Source organism: Mustela putorius, unplaced genomic scaffold (genome assembly GCF_011764305.1).
Source record: "Mustela putorius furo isolate JIRA1106 unplaced genomic scaffold, ASM1176430v1.1 tig00003987_pilon_pilon_pilon, whole genome shotgun sequence".
Classification (NCBI taxonomy): Eukaryota; Metazoa; Chordata; class Mammalia; order Carnivora; family Mustelidae; genus Mustela; species Mustela putorius.
In genome coordinates, this window is record NW_025422126.1 from 354,292 (window position 1) to 373,174 (window position 18,883).

Consider the following 18,883-nt stretch of genomic DNA (forward strand, 5'->3'; position numbering starts at 1 on the left):
AACAACAGGTGCTTTTGGGAGGAGAAGGGGGTGATAACGGAAAAGGGAAGCAGGCGGAGGTCCGCCCTGAGGCCGGAGGACGTTCCCAGCTGCTCAGCTTCAAGGTCGTAAATATATCGTCCTCTCCCCAAAGACCTGCTGCCAGTACGTGTTTTTCTTAAAGCTCTATCTAAATGTCCTTGGTAACTAGGAAAATCTTCCAGGGGTTATATTTTAAGTAATACATTGTTCTGAGGGGTAGTTGCATCTCTTTGCTTTTTTCTTTGCTCATTTGTTTTCCTTCTTAAATTCCACATGAGTGAAAGCAGATGGCATTTGTCCCTCTCACTGACTGACTGTGCTTAGCATTATAGTCTCTAGCTGAACCCACATCATTGCAAATGGCAAGATTTTATTATTTTTACGGCTGAATAATATTCCATTGTAGATATATATTACCTCTTCTTTATCCATTCATCATTTGATGGGTACTTGAGCTGCTTTCATAATTTGGCTATTGTAAATAATGTCTCTGTAAATAAGGGAGTGCGTATATCCCTTTGAATTAGCATTTTTGTATTCTTTGGGTAAATTCCCAATAATGTGGTTCCTTGATCATAGGGTAGCTATATTTTTAACTTTTTGCGGAAACAATTCCATTTCCCAGAGTGGCTGCACCAGTTTGCATTCCCAACAACAATGCATGGGTGTTCCTTTTTCTCCACATCTCACCAACACCTGTTGTTTCTTGTTGATTTTTGGCAGTCTGACAGGTATGAGGTGATACCTCATTGTAGTTGTGATTTGCATTTCCTTGACAGTAAATGATGATGGACATCTTTTCATGTGTCTTTTGGCCATTTGTAGGTCTTCTTTGGAGAAAAATCCATTCATGCCTCCTGCCCATTTTTTAGTTAGGTATCTGGTTTCTTGGGGTGTTGAGTTTTATAAGTTCTTTACAGATTTTGGATAGTAACCCTTTGTCAGATATGTCATTTGCAAGTATCTTCTCCCATTCCCTAGATTGTTTTTTAGTTTTGTTGATGTTTCTTTCACTGTGCCTTTTATTTTGATATAGTCAAAATATTTTTCACTGTGCCTTTTATTTTGATATAGTCTCTCCAAGCGATTCTTATTTGAGTGTCAGGTTGAGAACCACTGGCCTGGAATGGTGAATTATGCTTTGGGGGGCCTGGGAAAGAAAGGACTGCTTTGAAATTGAGATAAGCTTTGATACCACACTTGATGGGACATCATTTTGAACAGAGGTAGGTGTTCCTGTTAGGAGTCGCCACCTTTTCTGGGTGCAGGATGATCCCAGCACACATTGTGCCTCCATGCAGAGCACATGAGGAGAATAAATTGATGGATTTGATATGTTGTACTCAGCAAGGAAATCCTAGTTTCCTGGGCTCCTGGAGAGCAGGTTACATAAAAAGCACCACCTCTGGAATTGCTTTCCAAGGTACCATTGTTCTTTCTGCTCTACTTCATCACCTGGCTCACTCTTGGGGCCCAAGGGCAGAAAGACAATTAAAAAAATGCTTCAAAATTTTTACAACTTTCCCATAAAAATTTCTGTATCTATTCTATTTAGACATATGCTTTGGCCACTTTTAAGGAGTCAATAATTGCCCGTTTAGGCTTGCTTATCCTTAATTCAATATTGGTAATTTACATCATTCAGATAACAAGTCATTAGACAGCTTTGTTAGGTTAGGTGTGTAAATCACTAGTTCGGGTGTGTAAATTACCTCAGCACTGTCCATCACTTCTGTGTGAGTAACATCCGATTCTCATCACTAATGTTATTCACTTTTTTTTTCCATTTTTCTTATACCTGATTTCTTTATGAATTCAGTGGGCTTGCAACCATGCAATGACTTTGCCATCTTTTTATTGTTTCCTTAACATCCATCTACCAACATGTAATATATTAAACATAGAAGAAAATAGCATTTATGAAAACTCCTCTTAGGATATCAAGAGTTTCTCTGGCATGTCACTGTCAGTTGAGCTATGCTTCCAGGAGACGAGAATGGCCTGAAAGGAAGGACAAGCAAATTTGGTATATGTGAGGAACGGACTGCAAGCTGACAGGGTCCTTGCAGTCAAGGGAGTTTTGCCAAGGGCTAGCTCAGCAAATGCCTGCAGGTAACTCACTATTTGCTTTGGCTTACATAAGTGCTCTGGGTCAGGCTGACAGGGTCCTTGAGTCTCTCTGTAAATATGCTCAAATAAACTCTTTTGTTTTGAAGCAAGGCAGCTGTGTGGAACTTGTGGTCGTCTGACCTCAAGTTCCTTGATAAACATTCTTGTTATTGCATGTTGGGACTCCACTGGGTTACCAGCTCATGGAGACCTCCTGATCCCAGCTTCCTAACTTGTCTTTCTTAATTCCCCACCCATCTCTCTCCATCTTCCCTTGGACTTCTCATGCTGGTGACAAGTGGCGCCTCAACAGGGACCCACAAAGGAGAAGACGCCTTTAAAGTGAAAGTGAAGAGGTTAAGGAACTCCCATGCACGCGCAGTAGGTTCTTATTGTGGGGAGACGTTTAGTTAGGAGTAATAAATTATGGGACAGTTAGGCTCCAAGATGAGAGAGCTTTTAGTTCAAATGTTGAAATCTATGCGTAAGGTTCAAGGCTGTCGGGTTCACACTCCGCAGCTGGAACATTTTTCACAACATGTCCAGGATGTTTGTCCCTAGTTTCCAGAGGAGGACACAGTTAATTCGGCTACTTGGGAAAAGGCTGGGCATTGTTTTTGCGAGCTCATTATACCGTTCACGGCCCCTTGCGCGTGCCAGTAGACACCTTCCCCTTGTGGAGGCTGGTCCGTGAGTGTCTTGATCCGAAGCATGGAAAGCACAATGGGCCTATGGATACACAGGTCAAGACTTATGCAGAGGCTCAAATGGAGCCCTCTGCTCCTCTGGAGCCAATGCTAAAGGATGAGCCTCTGCCAGAGGAATACCAAAGAGAATTAGAGGATGGAAGGAAAGTATGAAAAGGGAAGGGAATTGCCTCCTCCCTCTGATACTGAGGAGGAGGATGAGGAGGAGCCTCATCCTAAGGAGGAGCCTTTTGCTACCTTTTCTAAATTAGTTGTTACTGTTGCTCCCTCTACACCTTCCTGCCACCCTGGCACTGGCTTGCCCTTCACGGCCTCCTCCTCTGCTTCAAATACCATGGGCTGGAGCTTGTCTCAAAGCTCTGGTCGAGTCTCCTTCACTGTGGGCACTTTGCAGGCACAGGGATGTGGGGAGGAGACCACGGGCTTTAGCTGCTTCCCAGGAGCCTGTCCACACTCAAGGTCAGGTCATTCAAGAGCATCAACCACTACCTTCTAAGACTCTTAAAGAATTAAAGACCATTTGGTTCAGCACGGCCCTAGAGCTCTTTTTACTTTAACTTTGGTGAGTAGCTCTGCTACTGAAGCTATTCCTCCTAAGGATGGGTGATGCTTTGCTGTGCCTGCCTCTTCCCGAGACTATTTGTTATGGAAATCAGATTGTTCCGAGAAGCTTCCCAGCAAGCTGAACAGAGTCGCCAACGTAATCCAACTTTTTTTTTTTGAAGATTCTTATTTATTTATTTGACAGAAATCACAAGTAGGCAGAGAGAGAGAGAAAGAGAGAGAGAGAAAGAAGAAGATTCACGCATACACCTTTCCTTACAATTGTACAGGTCGATCAGGCCATTCAGTCTCATGTTATTCATCATCAAAATGCTTCCACTCTTCACAAACAGTTCTCTCTCGCTGGAGAGGATGCTCATCAGATCATAAAGTCCTGCCCTGCTTGCCCTGACTTTCTCCCTGTCCCGTCATTTAGCATTGACCCTCGGGGTTTGTTAAGGTCACCTTTAGCAGATGGCTATTGCTGAAGTCCCATCTTTTGTTAAACAATCTTATGTCCATGTTATTACCAACACTTATTCTTATTTCCCGGTTGCTTTAGCCCAAATGGGAGAAGCAACTAAGCATGTAAATGATCATTGCCTCTATGCCTTTTCTATTTTAGGTTTTTGGAAAATTATTAAGACTGATAAGGCCCCTGCCTATTCTAGTAAAGCCTTTTTGTCCTTCTGTGCTGCTTTTCAGGTCACATTACAAACAGGCATTCCCTACAACCCTCAGGGTCAAGTTATTGTGGAATGTGCTCGATGTACATTAAAACACCAACTTCGGGGTGCCTGGGTGACTCAGTGGCTAAGCCACTGCCTTCAGCTCAGATCATGGTTTTAGGGTCCTGGAATCGAGCCTCACATCAGGCTCTCTGCTCTGTGGGGAGCCTGCTTCCTCCTCTCTCTCTGCCTGCCTCTCTGCCTACTTGTGATCTCTGTCTGTCAAATAAATAAATAAAATATTTAAAAAAAATAAAACGCCGGGCGCCTGGGTGGCTCAGTGGGTTAAGCCGCTGCCTTCGGCTCAGGTCATGATCTCAGGGTCCTGGGATCGAGTCCCGCATCGGGCTCTCTGCTCAGCAGGGAGCCTGCTTCCTTCTCTCTCTCTCTCTCTGCCTGCCTCTCAGTGTACTTGTAATTTCTCTCTGTCAAATAAATAAATAAATAAATAAAATCTTTAAAAAAAAAAAAAAAAAAAAAATAAAACGCCAACTTCAAAAAATTAAGAAGGGGGAATTACATCCCCAAACACCTGATAACATATTGAATCATGCTCTGTTTTAAATTTTCTCAATCTTGATGATCAGGGGCCTTCTGCAGCCAAACGATTATATGCTCCTTCTTACATGGAAAGCTCCCAAGTGTGCTGGAAAGATTTTTTTTTTTTTTTTTTAAACGTCGTCCTCAGACAAAGGGAAGATCGTATAAGAATCTCACACAAGGGTGCAGATCCTGGGTCTATTCCAGTGAGGAACTCAGGTTCCCAGGGTTGAGAAACTTCTGATCGCCCTCTGGTGGTGGTTCTAGTTACTGCTGCTTGCTCAGTCCTGCAGACTGAAGGTTCCTTATGCCCTGAGTTTCTCCTGAATCCCCCCAAACTTTCATGGTGGACATGTTATCTCTAACTATGGCCCAGCGTCGTCCTAAGGCCCCAGAAATACCAGATGGCATTCCTGTCACATACACTTTCAGAAATAATGAGAAGGAGAAAGTCCTAAAACTGATTTTTGGGTGGTGAGAATCCACACTTGGTACCCACAGGAATTTTTTTTTTTTTTTTTTTTTTTTTTAGTTATTTATTTATTTTTTAATTCAGATCCCTTCTCTGGTCTTTCCCTGAAAATGGAACAACTGGAAGCAGCTCGCAGACTTCCTGGTATTGTCAGCAGAGGGCGCCATTTCTAGGGCTGAGGGCTCTGTAGAAAAGAGCAGGACCCTTAACAGGCAGATCTTTTTGTTGGGGTTTGCTGTTTCAAGTCTTTTTCTTTTTTTTTTTTTTTTTTTTTTTAAAAAACTCTGTAACCACTTTCTCATCTCGAACTGAGGAATTGGGAATTTCAAAGAATGAATGACCTGATTGTCCCTGGAGAGTTTTTTTGTCAATAATTCAAGAGCCTGTGCTGCATTGTGGTGATAAGCTGACTGGTATGCAAGGGTCCAAAGGAAATAGATACAAGCTGATTGCTGTCAGTTTCCATGGATGAGTGCTGGAGATAAAGGTGTGTGTCCATGTGCAGAGAGACTGGCTGTGTCTATTTGATATCCCCTCCCTCAGCAAAGGTCATCCACTGGGAGCAGCGGGACTGAAAAATTCCTGGCAGAAACAACTTGGTCAAGCAGCTCATTACTTCTATTTGTGTCAGTTCAGAAGTTGGTTAAGGGATAACCCGCAGTGAAAATGCCGGAAGACCTGGGGATATTACCAAGTATGGCGATACCATCTGACCTCTGTTGCTTGAGGCACAGAACAGGCCTCACCTCATTCCTGACCAGAAAGAGTAAGGCTCTTCAGGCGAAAGGCAATGCTGACCCACCCACCTACACGGCTGCTGACGGCACCCATCCCAGCACTCCGGAACCTTCTTCTGCCACTGTCAGTCAAAATGTGAGCAAGCAAGCTGAAAAATGAACACTTAGTTGGGCAAAGAGAATAAGAGTTTCTAGTGAAAGAGAACTACTGAGAATTAGAGAAGAGTATCAGAGACTTGCAGTTTTAGTTCCAACAGGCAGAGAACATGAAAGTCATTACTTCCAATGTTATAGTAAGAAAAAAGATGAACAGAATGACTAAAATCAAAAACACAAAAAACAACCTGTTGGTGAGGACATGATGAAAAAGGAACACTAATGCACTGTTGGTGGGAATGCAAACTGGTGCAGCCACTGTGAAAAACAGTATGGAGGTTCCTCAAAAGATTGAAAATAGAACTAACCTAAGGTGCCTGGGAGGCTCAGAGAATTGGGCTTCTGCCTTTGGCTCAGATCACAATTTCCAGTCCTAGGATGGAGCCCTATGTCTGGCTCTCAGCTCAGAGGGGAGTCTCTGCTGCTTCCTCTCCCTCTGCTTGTGCTCTGTCTCTGTATATCTCTCAGATGAATAAAATTTTTAAAAAAGCTTTAAAAAATAAAAACAAAAAATAAAAAGAGAACTACTCTATGACCTGACAATTGCACTACTGGGTATTTACCCAAAGAAAATGAAAATACTAATTCAAAAAGATACATGTACCCAGTGTTTATTGCAGTACTTGTGGTGAACGGAGAACAGTGTCTAGACTTGTGCAATCACTATGTTCCACACCCAAACCTAATCTAATATTGTGTGTCAACTACACTAAAAAAAAAAAAAAAAAAAAAGTAAAGAAAAAAAAGTACAATAAAATGCATAGTTAAAAACAGAACACTCCAGGGGCGCCTGGGTGGCTCAGTGGGTTAAAGCCTCTGCCTTCAGCTCAGGTCATGATCCCAGGGTCCTGGGATCAAGCCCCGCATTGGGCTCTCTGCTCAGCAGGGAGCCTGCTTCCTCCTCTCTCTCTGACTGCCTCTATGCCTACTTGTGATCTCTGTCTGTCAAATAAATAAATAAAATCTTAAAAAAAAACAACAGAACACTCCAAATGTCTAATAAAATTTAAAATGTTTTAAAAAAATATATGCAAACAACAATGAATGTAAGGCAATATACCAAAATGTTACCAGTGGTTTTCTCCTGACTAGGGATTTTCTCTATACATTTGCTGTTTTCCAGCTCTCTTACACTGAGTATTTGCACCTTATATTGAAAGATAATACTTAAAAAATAATTTATCTAAATGTATCTGGACTACATACTTAAACAGCAAATAGAATTCAGCCTTGAAGTTGTAAATATATAGTCATAATGCCACACAAAAAGGGCTTAAAAAAATAGTGTTTTATAAAATACAGTAAAACCCCGCAGTAAAATACTACGCAGGCACAGTAATTGATTATATAAATGCATATGTATTAGAAACAAACAGTGTCAACAAGTACTGCCAGAGCAGAAAAGTAGTTATAGACCATATGCATAGTACAATCAGTATTTTATATATGTATCATATAATATTTTCCAGGTAGATAAAGGAGTAGATCAAGCTATAGATACAGATGGAGAAAAAAAAAATACAGACACAGATGTAGATACAGATGCAGATAAAGATATGTACGTATACAGATACAGATCTATAACCATAGGGGACAAAATTTTAACAGTAAAATTGCTTAGGGGCTGTACGTTTATGGTGTTATGAATTCTATGGCATGTTTGTCTCTTTTCATAATTTCTAATATTTTCTACAAGGGACATAGATTTTTAATTAAATGCATATTTTAAAAAGAAACATGGACAGCACACGATTTTTCTCTGAGAGGATGTACCAACTAGAGAGCACACTGGGAAGGAGCTGTGGTTGGAGAACGTGTCACAGAGGAGAGCAGGTGAGAACTGCGTGTAGAAGGAGGAACAGGCGTTTCCACAAGCTGATGGAGGTTATTCCAAGGCAGAGCAGGGACATGGAGAATGTGGCATGATCTGGAAATGGTGAGATCTTAATGGCCTGGTGTCCGATGGAGGTGACATGGGCAGTGTTTCAGTAAAGGACATCAGGAGACAGGTCACTAAAGGCCTTGAATGTCCCACCGAGGAGGGGATCACTGAAGAACATGGCCTGACATTGAGATTGGAGGACCCCTCCCTCATCATCCCACAAGACACATCACCCCTCAGAAACCACAGGAGGGACCAGTGTCCATTCCTTCAACCCTCAGAGGTTGTTCTGCCAAATACAAAACACACAATTCATTTACATTCTCTTATTACAGACATGCATGTGGACAGGATATAAATTATAATGTAATAGGAATAACTACAAAACATAGGAGTCACTGATTCTAAGAATATCATTAGTCAAAATGAAGGGCATTAAGGGGTATATGATTGTTTAGAGACATCACAAGACAAGACATCTCAGAGCTTGAGGAAGCTCACTGAGGAAGAGTTGAACCAAATCCCAGCCCAGAGCACAGCTCTCACTTCATCTATTTCTAAAGATCATGTTAGAGTCATTAAGGATATAAGACTTCTGCAAATCAAACATCCTGTCCCAGGGTCTTTGTGGGAGCAGGCTTGCTCCTTCCAACGGGAGTGCTGTGCTCAGGTTGTTTTGACAACAAAGGAGTAAGTCCTGCAACACCGTGGTGAACTTGCCCCACAGACAGAACTCACTGAGCCATTTCCGAGTATTTCAACAGATCCTTCCCACCCTCCACTTCCAGAGATCACCTCACTGATGGCTGGAGAATCCAAAAACTCAGATTTTAAACTGAAGTGATTTCTGCTTTAGAAACAACACATGGACCACCTCCTCCTGGATTTGCTTGGTCTTGATCCCATAAATGATAGGATTCAGCACAGGTGGGGCAAGCATGCAAACATTAGCCAGCAAGATGTGCGTATGAGGAGGAATGTGGCGTCCAAACCTCTGAGTAAGGGTTGTAAAGATCCCAGGCCCATAAAAGAGGACAATGACACAGATGTGGGAGCCACATGTGTTGAGAGCTTTGTGGCGAGCATCTCGAGAAGGGATGCGGAAGACAGCATGTAGAATCAGCACATAGGAAACAAAAATTAACACAACGTCTAAAACCACTGTTAACATTAGAATGGAAAATCCATACCAAATGTTCACACGAATGTCATTACAAGCATACTTGGCCAAACCAATGTGTTCACAATAGGTGTGTGGAATAATATTATTTTGACAGAAAGTCAATCTTTTCAGAAGAAATATTACAGGGAAAATTGTACCGTAACTTCTCAGACAGACAGTCACTCCAATTTTCCCAATCAGAGCAGGTGTAAGAATAGTGATGTATCTCAGGGGGTAGCATATGGCAATGTAGCGGTCAAACGCCATCACCAACAAGATCCCTGACTCAGAAACAAAAGTGGAAGAAAAAAAGAATACCTGAGTGATGCAGCGATCCAGGGAGATCTCACCAGCACGGAACCAGAAGATGGCCAAGGCCTGAGGTACGGTGCATGTGGAGAGCATGAGGTCTGCTCCAGCCAGCATGCAGAGGAAGAGGTACATGGGTTCCTGGAGGCTGCGCCTTGTGAGGATCATGCCGATGAGCAGGCTGTTCCCAAGCAAGGTGATGACATAGGAAATGAAGAAGGGGATGGAAATCCACATGTGCTGGTCCTCTAGCCCGGGGACGCCCAGTAAGTGGAAGACCGTGTGGCTAACACCAGTGTGGTTTAAGGCAGTCATGCCTGGAGCAGATGGCCTGGGATCTTACTTTCTGTTTACAAAATACATATTCTTAAAAAAGAGAGAGAGAGGTTTTATTTATTTATTTGAGATAGAGAGAGAGAGTGAGTGAGCAAGAGCAGGGGGAGGGACCAAGGGAAGGGAAAAGCAGACTCAAGAGCAGGGAGCCTGACACAGGGCTCAATCTCCGGACCCTGAGATCATGACCTGAGCTGAAGGCAGATGCTTAACTGACTGAGCCACTCGGGTACCCTGAAAATACATATTCTTTTTAATATATTCTCAAGGGGAATTATTCTAATATTCTTTGTGAATAGTAGAGCTTTTGGCATATCTCACACTCTTCATCTTCTCGGAACATGCAGATAGAAAGTATGCAAAGATGAAGGACATGGTGTGTGCCTCAGTGAGTGACAGCCAATTATACTCACCTCCAACTAACCAAAGTCAGAAACATTACTGTATGTATTTCACTCTTTTTTTAAAGGTTTTATTTATTTATTTGATAGATAGAGATCACAAGTAGGCAGAAAGAGAGGAGGAAGCAGGCTCCCTGCTGAGCAGAGAACCCGAGGCGGGGCTCGATCCCAGGATGCTGGGATCATGACCTGAGCCGGAGGCAGAGGCTTTAACCCACGGAGTCACCCAGGCTCCCCTGTATTTCACTTTCAAACAGAGGATTATACATAAACAGGGAAACTCATTATGCATGACCAGGAAGAGTGTAAAAGACACTGTGAAATTGACTAATTTATCAGAAGGGAGGCAGCATAAGAAAAGGTGAATATACAGATCCCTGCATGAATGTTCGTGAAACATTTCCAGCCTAGGATGGCAGGTGCATAGGCAATGCTTGAGAGGCAGGGAGGGGAGCACAGGCAGTGAAGAGCCTTGATCATAACTTCATACTTAGACCTCATCCTTTATCCAGGGGGCGGCCATTATCTGTCTTGAAGAGTTATTAGACTTGTAATTGACTGAGAAACTGGATGCTAAAAAGTAAGTTGTGTTCTAGGAACTGAATGTAATACAGTCAGAGAGGAATTAAACTAGTATTTACTAGTCATTGTTTTTCCAGGAACTATAGTATCCACATTGCATGTAGCATCATGTAGCAAGCAGACCTCTACACTAGGAAATGAATATTTTCATTGTGTCCATTTCACACCTAAAGAGAGACTCAGAGAATATGAATCACTTGCCAAATTTCACAACAGTAATTGATGGAATGGGTTTGAAATTTCTTGGACTTCATCACATACATTTTGATCACTTGGGAAGATAATCATGAGGACTTTCAGAGGTAACAGTCAGGACTTCTGTGTCTCAATGTTCACACCCCGGGGAGCTAAGTGTAGAAATGACTGAAATTGGGGGACCAGTCAGCAGATAGTTCGACTTTTGATCTTGAGGTTGTAGGTTGAGCCCTGTATTGGGTGTAAAGGACACTTAAAAATTTAAAAAGAATTAAAAAATAATAAGAAATGACAAAGTTGAGGGGGGGAAAGGCATTATTTCTGCGGGAGGGTGTGCAATACTTGATATTTGGAAGATTCTTCTGCTAGAAACTAACACGTAATTTTACTATTTGCTTCCTAGCAGACTTTCCTTCATTCATTAGCGTAATCATTCAGGAAGCTTGTTTGGAGTGTGGGCTGTATTTCAGGCATCTGTCCTAACTGGGTGTATGGGTTGAGAGAGTGTTGGGTATGTACATAGACAGGATCAGTAAAATGTTTCAGGTGTGGCTCAGAGGGCAGCTCCTGAGAAGAGCGCCATATCTCATCCAGTTTTCTCCAGAATGAAGAAGAAATGGAGCCAATAATAAAGTACCTTCTTCTGAAGGTACTTTACCTAATTCTGAAGATATTAGATGAAGGGGTATCTTAAAATATCTAGCTCAGGGGCCAAGAAAAATCGTACACTTACTAACATTATTTCTTCCACTCCAGCTCCCTCTCTTCCTGCCTTGATTTTTTTCTTTCTGGGAAGGAAAATTGGCTCCTAGTTCTCACATCTGCAGAGATGCTCTGGCTCCTTTCCCAGAGTCGCCTCCGACATCCAGCTTGGGGCAGGTGGCCAGCTTGCTGCCATTCTCAGGGTTCCTTGCACGGTTTTCCAGGAGTCTGTAGTCTAAGCAAATGCATTTTCTGTTTGCTCATCTCTAGTGTGTAATTATTAGGGCATCTGCCACCGACAGGATGGCTTCTCCTGATTTGCCACTTGTCAGGAGCTTCCATCCGGCCCATATACTCAGCTCCCCTCCCAGACCTCACTTTCTGCGTCTGCTAGAACCAATCAGATTTGCCCCTGGGTCTTTACCATTTTGTCCACATGTATCAATAGCCTCCAAGAGTCCTGTCACCTCTGGTCTCTTGGGGACAGAACACCAGCCCAGTCCTTACCTTGATCCGGAAACCTCCCTACCCTCAGATGTCTAATTCACTCACCAGCCTTGGGCTGACTCTCCATAATAAAAGTGGAGAGCATAGCTCCATAATAAAATTCAGGTTGTGGGTCTGGAGTTGGGCTGTTTATCCACTTTTGTGGAACGGTGGAGGGAACACTTCCACTCGGGCTACAGGGACAGAGCCAGTCTCCACCAGCCTCATCTTCTTCCCAAATAGGCTGGCTCTGTCAAACCCTTTCCCATCTCCCCTCCTCTCCTCTTGAGAATCTTCTCTTCTGGAAAGCCTTTTCCACCTAATCTAGCCTTCCTAGAGGCCTATTTAATGAATGTTAACTCATTTTCAAAGGGAATATAAATATAAAAAATATGTACCAATGATTTCTATCTGTAAAGTTTTGTTCCTCATAAAGATTTAGGTTGAAGTTATATTCATCCCCTGGATTTTAATAAGTTGCAAATTTTAGAATCATGAATAATGATTTTTTTAAAGATTTTATTTATTAATTTGTCAGAGGGAGAGCACAAGCAGGGGGAGTGGCAGGCTATGGGAGAAGCAGGCTCCCCACTGAGCAAGGAGCCTGATGCAGGACTCAATCCCAGAACCCTGGGATCATGACCTGGGCCGAAGACAGATGCTTAACTGATTGAGCCCCCCAGGCATCCCTGTTGTCAAGCTTTTGACCATTTGTCACTGGTAATTTATCTAGTGTGGCTGGCCCCTCTGCAAAAATGGCTGACAGTAATTCTTTCCTCTGCAGCACGCATAAGCCAGTTCCCACCGTCATGTTGTGCAGTCTGTTCCCCATCCCCTTGAATCTGGGATGGCCTTATGACTTGTTTTGACCGGTAAAATAGGGTTGAAATGGTCTGTGAGTTCCAGGGCATATGGACCTTGCAATTTCCATTTTGCCCTTTTGGAAGCCAGCAGCCCATTAAAAAGCTCAGGCTAGACAAATGACTAAGAGACCAGGTGGAGAGACACCTGGACAACAGAAGCACACCAGCTGCCATAAAGGAAAGGGTTTTGCTATAGTTGCAAAAATTACTGTCAGCCATTTTTGCAGAGGGGCCAGCCACACTAGATAAATTATCAGTGACAAATGGTCAAAAGCTTGATAACAGGGATGCCTGGGTGGCTCAATCAGTTAAGCATCTGTCTTCGGTCCAGGTCATGATCCCAGGGTTCTGCGATCGAGTCCTGAATCAGGCTCCTGGCTCAGTGGGGATCCTGCTTCTCCCTTAGCCCGCCGCTCCCCCTGCTTGTGCTCTTTTTCTCTGACAGATAAATAAATAAAATCTTTAAAAAAAACCATTATTCGTGATTCTATGCTATTCTTCATAGCATAAACCTGAACTGTTCTTGGCATACAGTAGGCACATGATATTCATTGAATGAAATATGAATAACCTTTATCTGAAGGATAGAAATATTTCAGTCGCTGGGTATAATTTTTAAGGTTCTTGGATACCCTGAAGCCTGGTGATCCCACATTCAGGGACAGTTTGGTAGTTTTAGAATGTTTGATTGGTGTTAGATGATGCCAGGGAATGGGATTTGAGAAACTCTCACTATTCGATTCATAGGGAAGTTTCTCAAGAATTCCCACCTCCGGTAGTTAGGCATTTTGCTGCAGGTTACTTTTCCAGAAATATTTCTCATTTCATCTTTCATAACTGTTCCTCAGACACAGTGCATAATTCATCATTCATCCTTCCTTAGTCACGCCATGTGCTTCTACTACTTCTGTGTCCATATTATCATTGATTTTGTTCTTCCAGGAATATCCTGTTTTCTTTGACTGATGGGTGAACCTGTACTCAGATCTCAACCATCTAAAATCTTAGCTTCTTTGTAGACCATGTTATAAATCATTTTCCCAATGCAGCATTTTAAAATCATGCTGTCTTGATGAGAAAACAACATGTTCACATTCCTCTTTTAAAAAAATATATTTTTTTAGTAAGGCAGGTAAATATAGAACAATTTGACAAGAGTCCAAATAAAGTGCTTATCATTATCTACAATAGCCAAACTATGGAAAGAACCTAGATGTCCATCAACAGATGAATGGATCAAGAAGATGTGGTATATATACACAATGGAATACTATGCAGCCATCAAAAGAAATGAAATCTTGCCATTTGCGACGACATGAATGGAACTAGAGAGTATCATGCTTAGCAAAATAAGTCAATTGGAGAAAGACAACTATCATATGATCTCCCTGATATGAGGAAGTGAAATGCAACATGGGGGGGGTTAAAGGGGTAGGAGAAGAATAAATGAAACAAGATGGGATTGGGAGGGAGACAAACCATAAGTGACTCTTAATCTCACAAAACAAACTGAGGGTTGCTGGAGGGAGGGGACTTGGGAGAGGGGGGTGGGGTTATGGACATTGGGGAGGGTATGTGCTTCGGTGAGTGCTGTAAAGTGTGTAAACCTGGTGATTCACAGACCTGTACCCCTGGGGATAAAAATACATTATATGTTTTAAAAAAAAAAGAACATAGGCTACTTCTTTTAAAAAAAATCATTATTTTTTCAATGTAGAGATATACACTACTATCATTTCAGATAATATTGCTAAATATTTTCTGTGTTGTATGTGTTCTATCTAGACACATATTTGCCTTTAAAATATACCAAATACAATTCACTGTTCTGGAACACATTTTCCTCACTTAACAATATAAAGTGGACATATAACCACGACAAACATATGGACTTCTGCAGACATTTATAATTTACCCATGTATAATTTAGCCAAGTTCACTCTTTTTTTTTTTTTTTAAGACGTTATTTACTTATTTCACAGAGAGAGGGACACAGCAAGAGAGGGAACACAAGCAGGGGTAGTAGGAGAGGGAAGCAGGCTTCCTGCAGATCAGTGAATCCAATGTGGGGCTCAATCCCAGGACCCCAGGATCATGACCTAAGCTCAAGGCAGATGCTTAACAACTGAGCACCCCAGGTGCCCCCAAGTACACTCTTTTAAAAAGCATTTCTCACACATCATTGTAATTAGTTATTTATTGTTGTGTTTGTAGGGAACAAGAGTATGCTGCCCCAAGATAAGGCACTTTGTCATGAATATTATTTTGAGTAAAAAGCAACCCAAACCCAGCAGATTCAGGAAAAACTCTTTACCCTCCTTCAACAGCCAGCTTTACTAGGAGAGCTATTAACAGAGAGATTCCTCTTTACCTAAGAATCCCGTCTGCATAAAGGACAGCCTGTTTGCCAAACTCCTCCTTTCACCTACTTGCTAAGGGTCTTTCTCTCCTTTGTATCCTCAGACCCTTATCTCTCTCCTTAGTTCATATAAGCTTCATGTTGCCTCACGGTCTGGGATTTCCACGTCTGTGTGGATTCCCCATATCTACACTACTGCTATTAAGTTTGATTTTGTCCTATTAATCTGTCTCATGTCAATTTGATTCTTAGTCCAGCTAGGACTTTGAAGGGTAGAAGAAATTCTTCCTCCCCAACATGTCCAATCGACAGGAGGTTCAGAGTTCCATATATATTGCTCCATTAGTCTATTAGATCATCTGACAGAATAGGCACTACATTAAGATGCCTATAATATTTTTCTTTTTAAGGCATATAAAATCATGAAATTTTCACTTTAAAATAATAAGAAATAATGAAAAATAGCTGTTGTTAGTATGGCTTAATTTATTTTTCTTTGCTCTTTTCTCTATATTTTTTATATTCATAGACAATCTTTTACAGATATTTATAATAGTTATTATATTTCAAACATATTTTCTGCAATATATATGCAAAAGATGTCAATTTAAGATAAAATCATATTTTACCTACCCATTTCATAATTATTATTTTTACATTTTTAATAAATTTTAATTGTAGTAAATACGTATAACATAAGTCACTCCTGGGTGGCTCAGTTGGTTAAGCATTCAACTCTTAATTTTGGCTCAGGTCATGATCTTAGGGTTGTGAGATCTAGCCCCACATTGGGCTCTGCACTGGCCATGGAGCCTGCTTGTGATTCTCTCTCTCCTTCTGCCCCTCACTCTGCACCACTGCTCTCTCTCCCTCTCAAAAAAAAAAAAAAAAATATATATATATATATGTGTGTGTGTGTGTGTGTGTGTGTACACATATATAATAAAAAAAATTACCATTTTGATCATTTTTAAGTGTACTATTCTGTAGTGTTAAGCATGTTCACACTGTTGTGCAATCAAACTCCAGAATTTTTCATTTTGCAAAACTGAAACTCTATACTCATAAAATAACTACCAATCTCCCCTGTCCTCCAGCCACTGGCTAACGTAATTCTACTCTTTGTCACTATCAATGTGACTATTCTAAAGGTCTCATACAAGTGGATCATACACTCTTTGTCTTGTGACTGGCTTATTTCACTTATAATAATGTCCTAAAGATACATCCATGTTGTAGCATATGTCAGAATTTCCCTCCTTTTGAAGGCTCAATAATCTCTTATATGTATATACCACTCATTTAAGCTTTCCCAGACCTAGTTCTAGCATGGGGAAGATCCTCCACACAACACCAAGCAATTCTAGGCCCCCACCAGGGTGTCAAAAAAATCCATTCAATTCTGACACTACATTCAAAATAATAACGTCAGCTTCCACAGAGTAAGTGTTCAGTCCTACAAGACTACAAGACTACAAGACTACTACAAGCCCCACCCCCATTTCTGAAGCCAGGTGCAAGCCCCAGGCTGTTACCCTGGCTTCTGACTCATACAGCCTCCTCTTTAGGGTCCTTTAATTTGCTAGGGTGGCCCACAAAAGGCAGGGAAACACATGTAACAGCTTAAGGATCAAGTCAACAGCCAGATGGGAAAGATGCAGAGTGAAGTATGGAGAAAGGACAAGGCACAGCCACGCTCTGTGAGCACAGCACTCTGCTTACATTTCCACAGGTTCACCAACCTGGAAGAGCCAAGATCTTAGTCTTAGGGTTTTTACGGAGGCTTCATTCATAGTCAGGATTGACTAAGTCATGGCCATTGCGTGACTTAACCTCCAGCCCTTCTCCCTTCCAGAACCAAAAGTTCCAACCCCTTAATCACAAACTGGTCCTTAGGGGAACCAGCCCTTGCTCCTGGGTGGAGTCCTAATGTCACCTTCATTAACATAACAAAGATACCTTTGTTGCCCTTATCACAGGAAATTCCAAGGATTAGAAAGAGCTGGGAGGCACGAACCTCAAATGAAGACCAAATGCAAATGAGGACTGGGTTTTGGGCCTCTGGGGGACCAGATACATGTATTTCTTATAAATTACAATATTGCAACCACATCATGTTTATCCATTCATCCATTGATTACCACTTAGTTTGCTTCCACCTTTTGCCCATTACAAATAATGCTGCTGTGAACACAGGTATACAAATAGATCTTTGAGACCCTGTTTTTCAATTCTTTTGGATATATATACCCAGCATGGATTTGATGAATCATATGGTAAATCTATTACTAATTTTTCAAAGAACCACCGTACTGTTTTTTATAACACCTGCACCATTTTACCTTCCTACCAGCAGTGCTCAGGGGTTACATTTCTTCCAACATTTACAATTTCCTATGAGTTACTTTGTTGTTCTTCTGTTTTGTTTTTTTGATGACAGCCATCCTAATAACTTTGGCTCATAAAGGTAGCATAAATAGATTAAGACAAAATATCAGTATTCTCATGTAAATATTAAAACATTATTATCAAAAATGCCAACAGTTTAAATGACTTACTTAATACGGTATGTATTTAAGTTCATGTTTTTCCAAATTATGAAGGTATACATTTTTTGTAATTCATGTTCTAAATATTGATTTTTTGTTTTATTTAAATTAACTTAGTTAACATATAAGATATTATTAATTTCAGGGGTAGAATTTAGTGATTCATCATTTGCATATAACACACAGTGCTCATTACATCAAGTGCACTCCTTAATGCTCATCACTCAATTACCCCATCCCCATGCGTATATATGTGAGAAAGAGGTGGGGCTGGGTTGGGAAAGATAGAAAGATGGGCTCCATGATCAAGCTCACAGAAATACCCAAAAATGTGGAGATATAAGGAAACAAGAGATAAGGGAACTCTTCAGACCACCCACCCCAGGTGTCCAAGGAGTAAGTCTTATGATCATCTACTGTGGTCAACAGAAAATAACCAGACCCTGAAAAAGAAGTAAAGATGTTTTATCAGTAGTCTTTAATCAATGGTGCTGCCAGCAGAGAAGCCAAAATGATTTAAGTTCCCTAGTTAACTTTCTATAAAAGACCAACCCTAAAAGCTCTCAGCAGTGACACTGTTGGGACCCTCTGTATCCTTGCTTAATAAAAGGTTGATTTACTCACTCTCCATTGTCCACAAGATTCATTCTTCAACTCTGAGACAAGAAACCTGCTTTCCCCCTTCATTTACACCACATCTTCTTTATTCATTGATCCATTGATGGACATCTAGGCTCTTTCCATATTTTGGCTATTGTGTACCTTGCTGCTACAAACACTGGGGTGCAGATGCCCCTTTGAATCACTATCTTTTTTTTTTTTTTTTTGAAGATTTATTTATTTTTGAGAGAGTGAGGGAGCAGAAGCTGGGGGAGAGGCAGAGGGAGAGGGAGAAGCAGGTTCCGCGCTGAGCAGGAAGCCCCATGCAGGGCTGGATCCCAGGACCTCAGCATTGCGACCTGAGCCGAAGGCGGCTGCTTAACTGACTGAGCCACCCAGGCGCCCCCTCAAATTGCTATCCTTCATCCATTTTTAATTCATTTTTTG

General features: G+C 41.5%; 1 protein-coding gene across 1 annotated transcript; it reads right to left on the reverse strand.

Annotated features, from left to right (window-relative positions):
* Window positions 1–8,718: 8,718 nt before the first annotated feature.
* Window positions 8,719–9,681, reverse strand: LOC101692528 (olfactory receptor 52B4-like). The gene has a single exon (XM_004779053.2). The coding sequence runs from the start codon at window positions 9,679–9,681 to the stop codon at window positions 8,719–8,721; it is 963 nt and encodes a 320-aa protein (XP_004779110.2).
* Window positions 9,682–18,883: the final 9,202 nt, after the last annotated feature.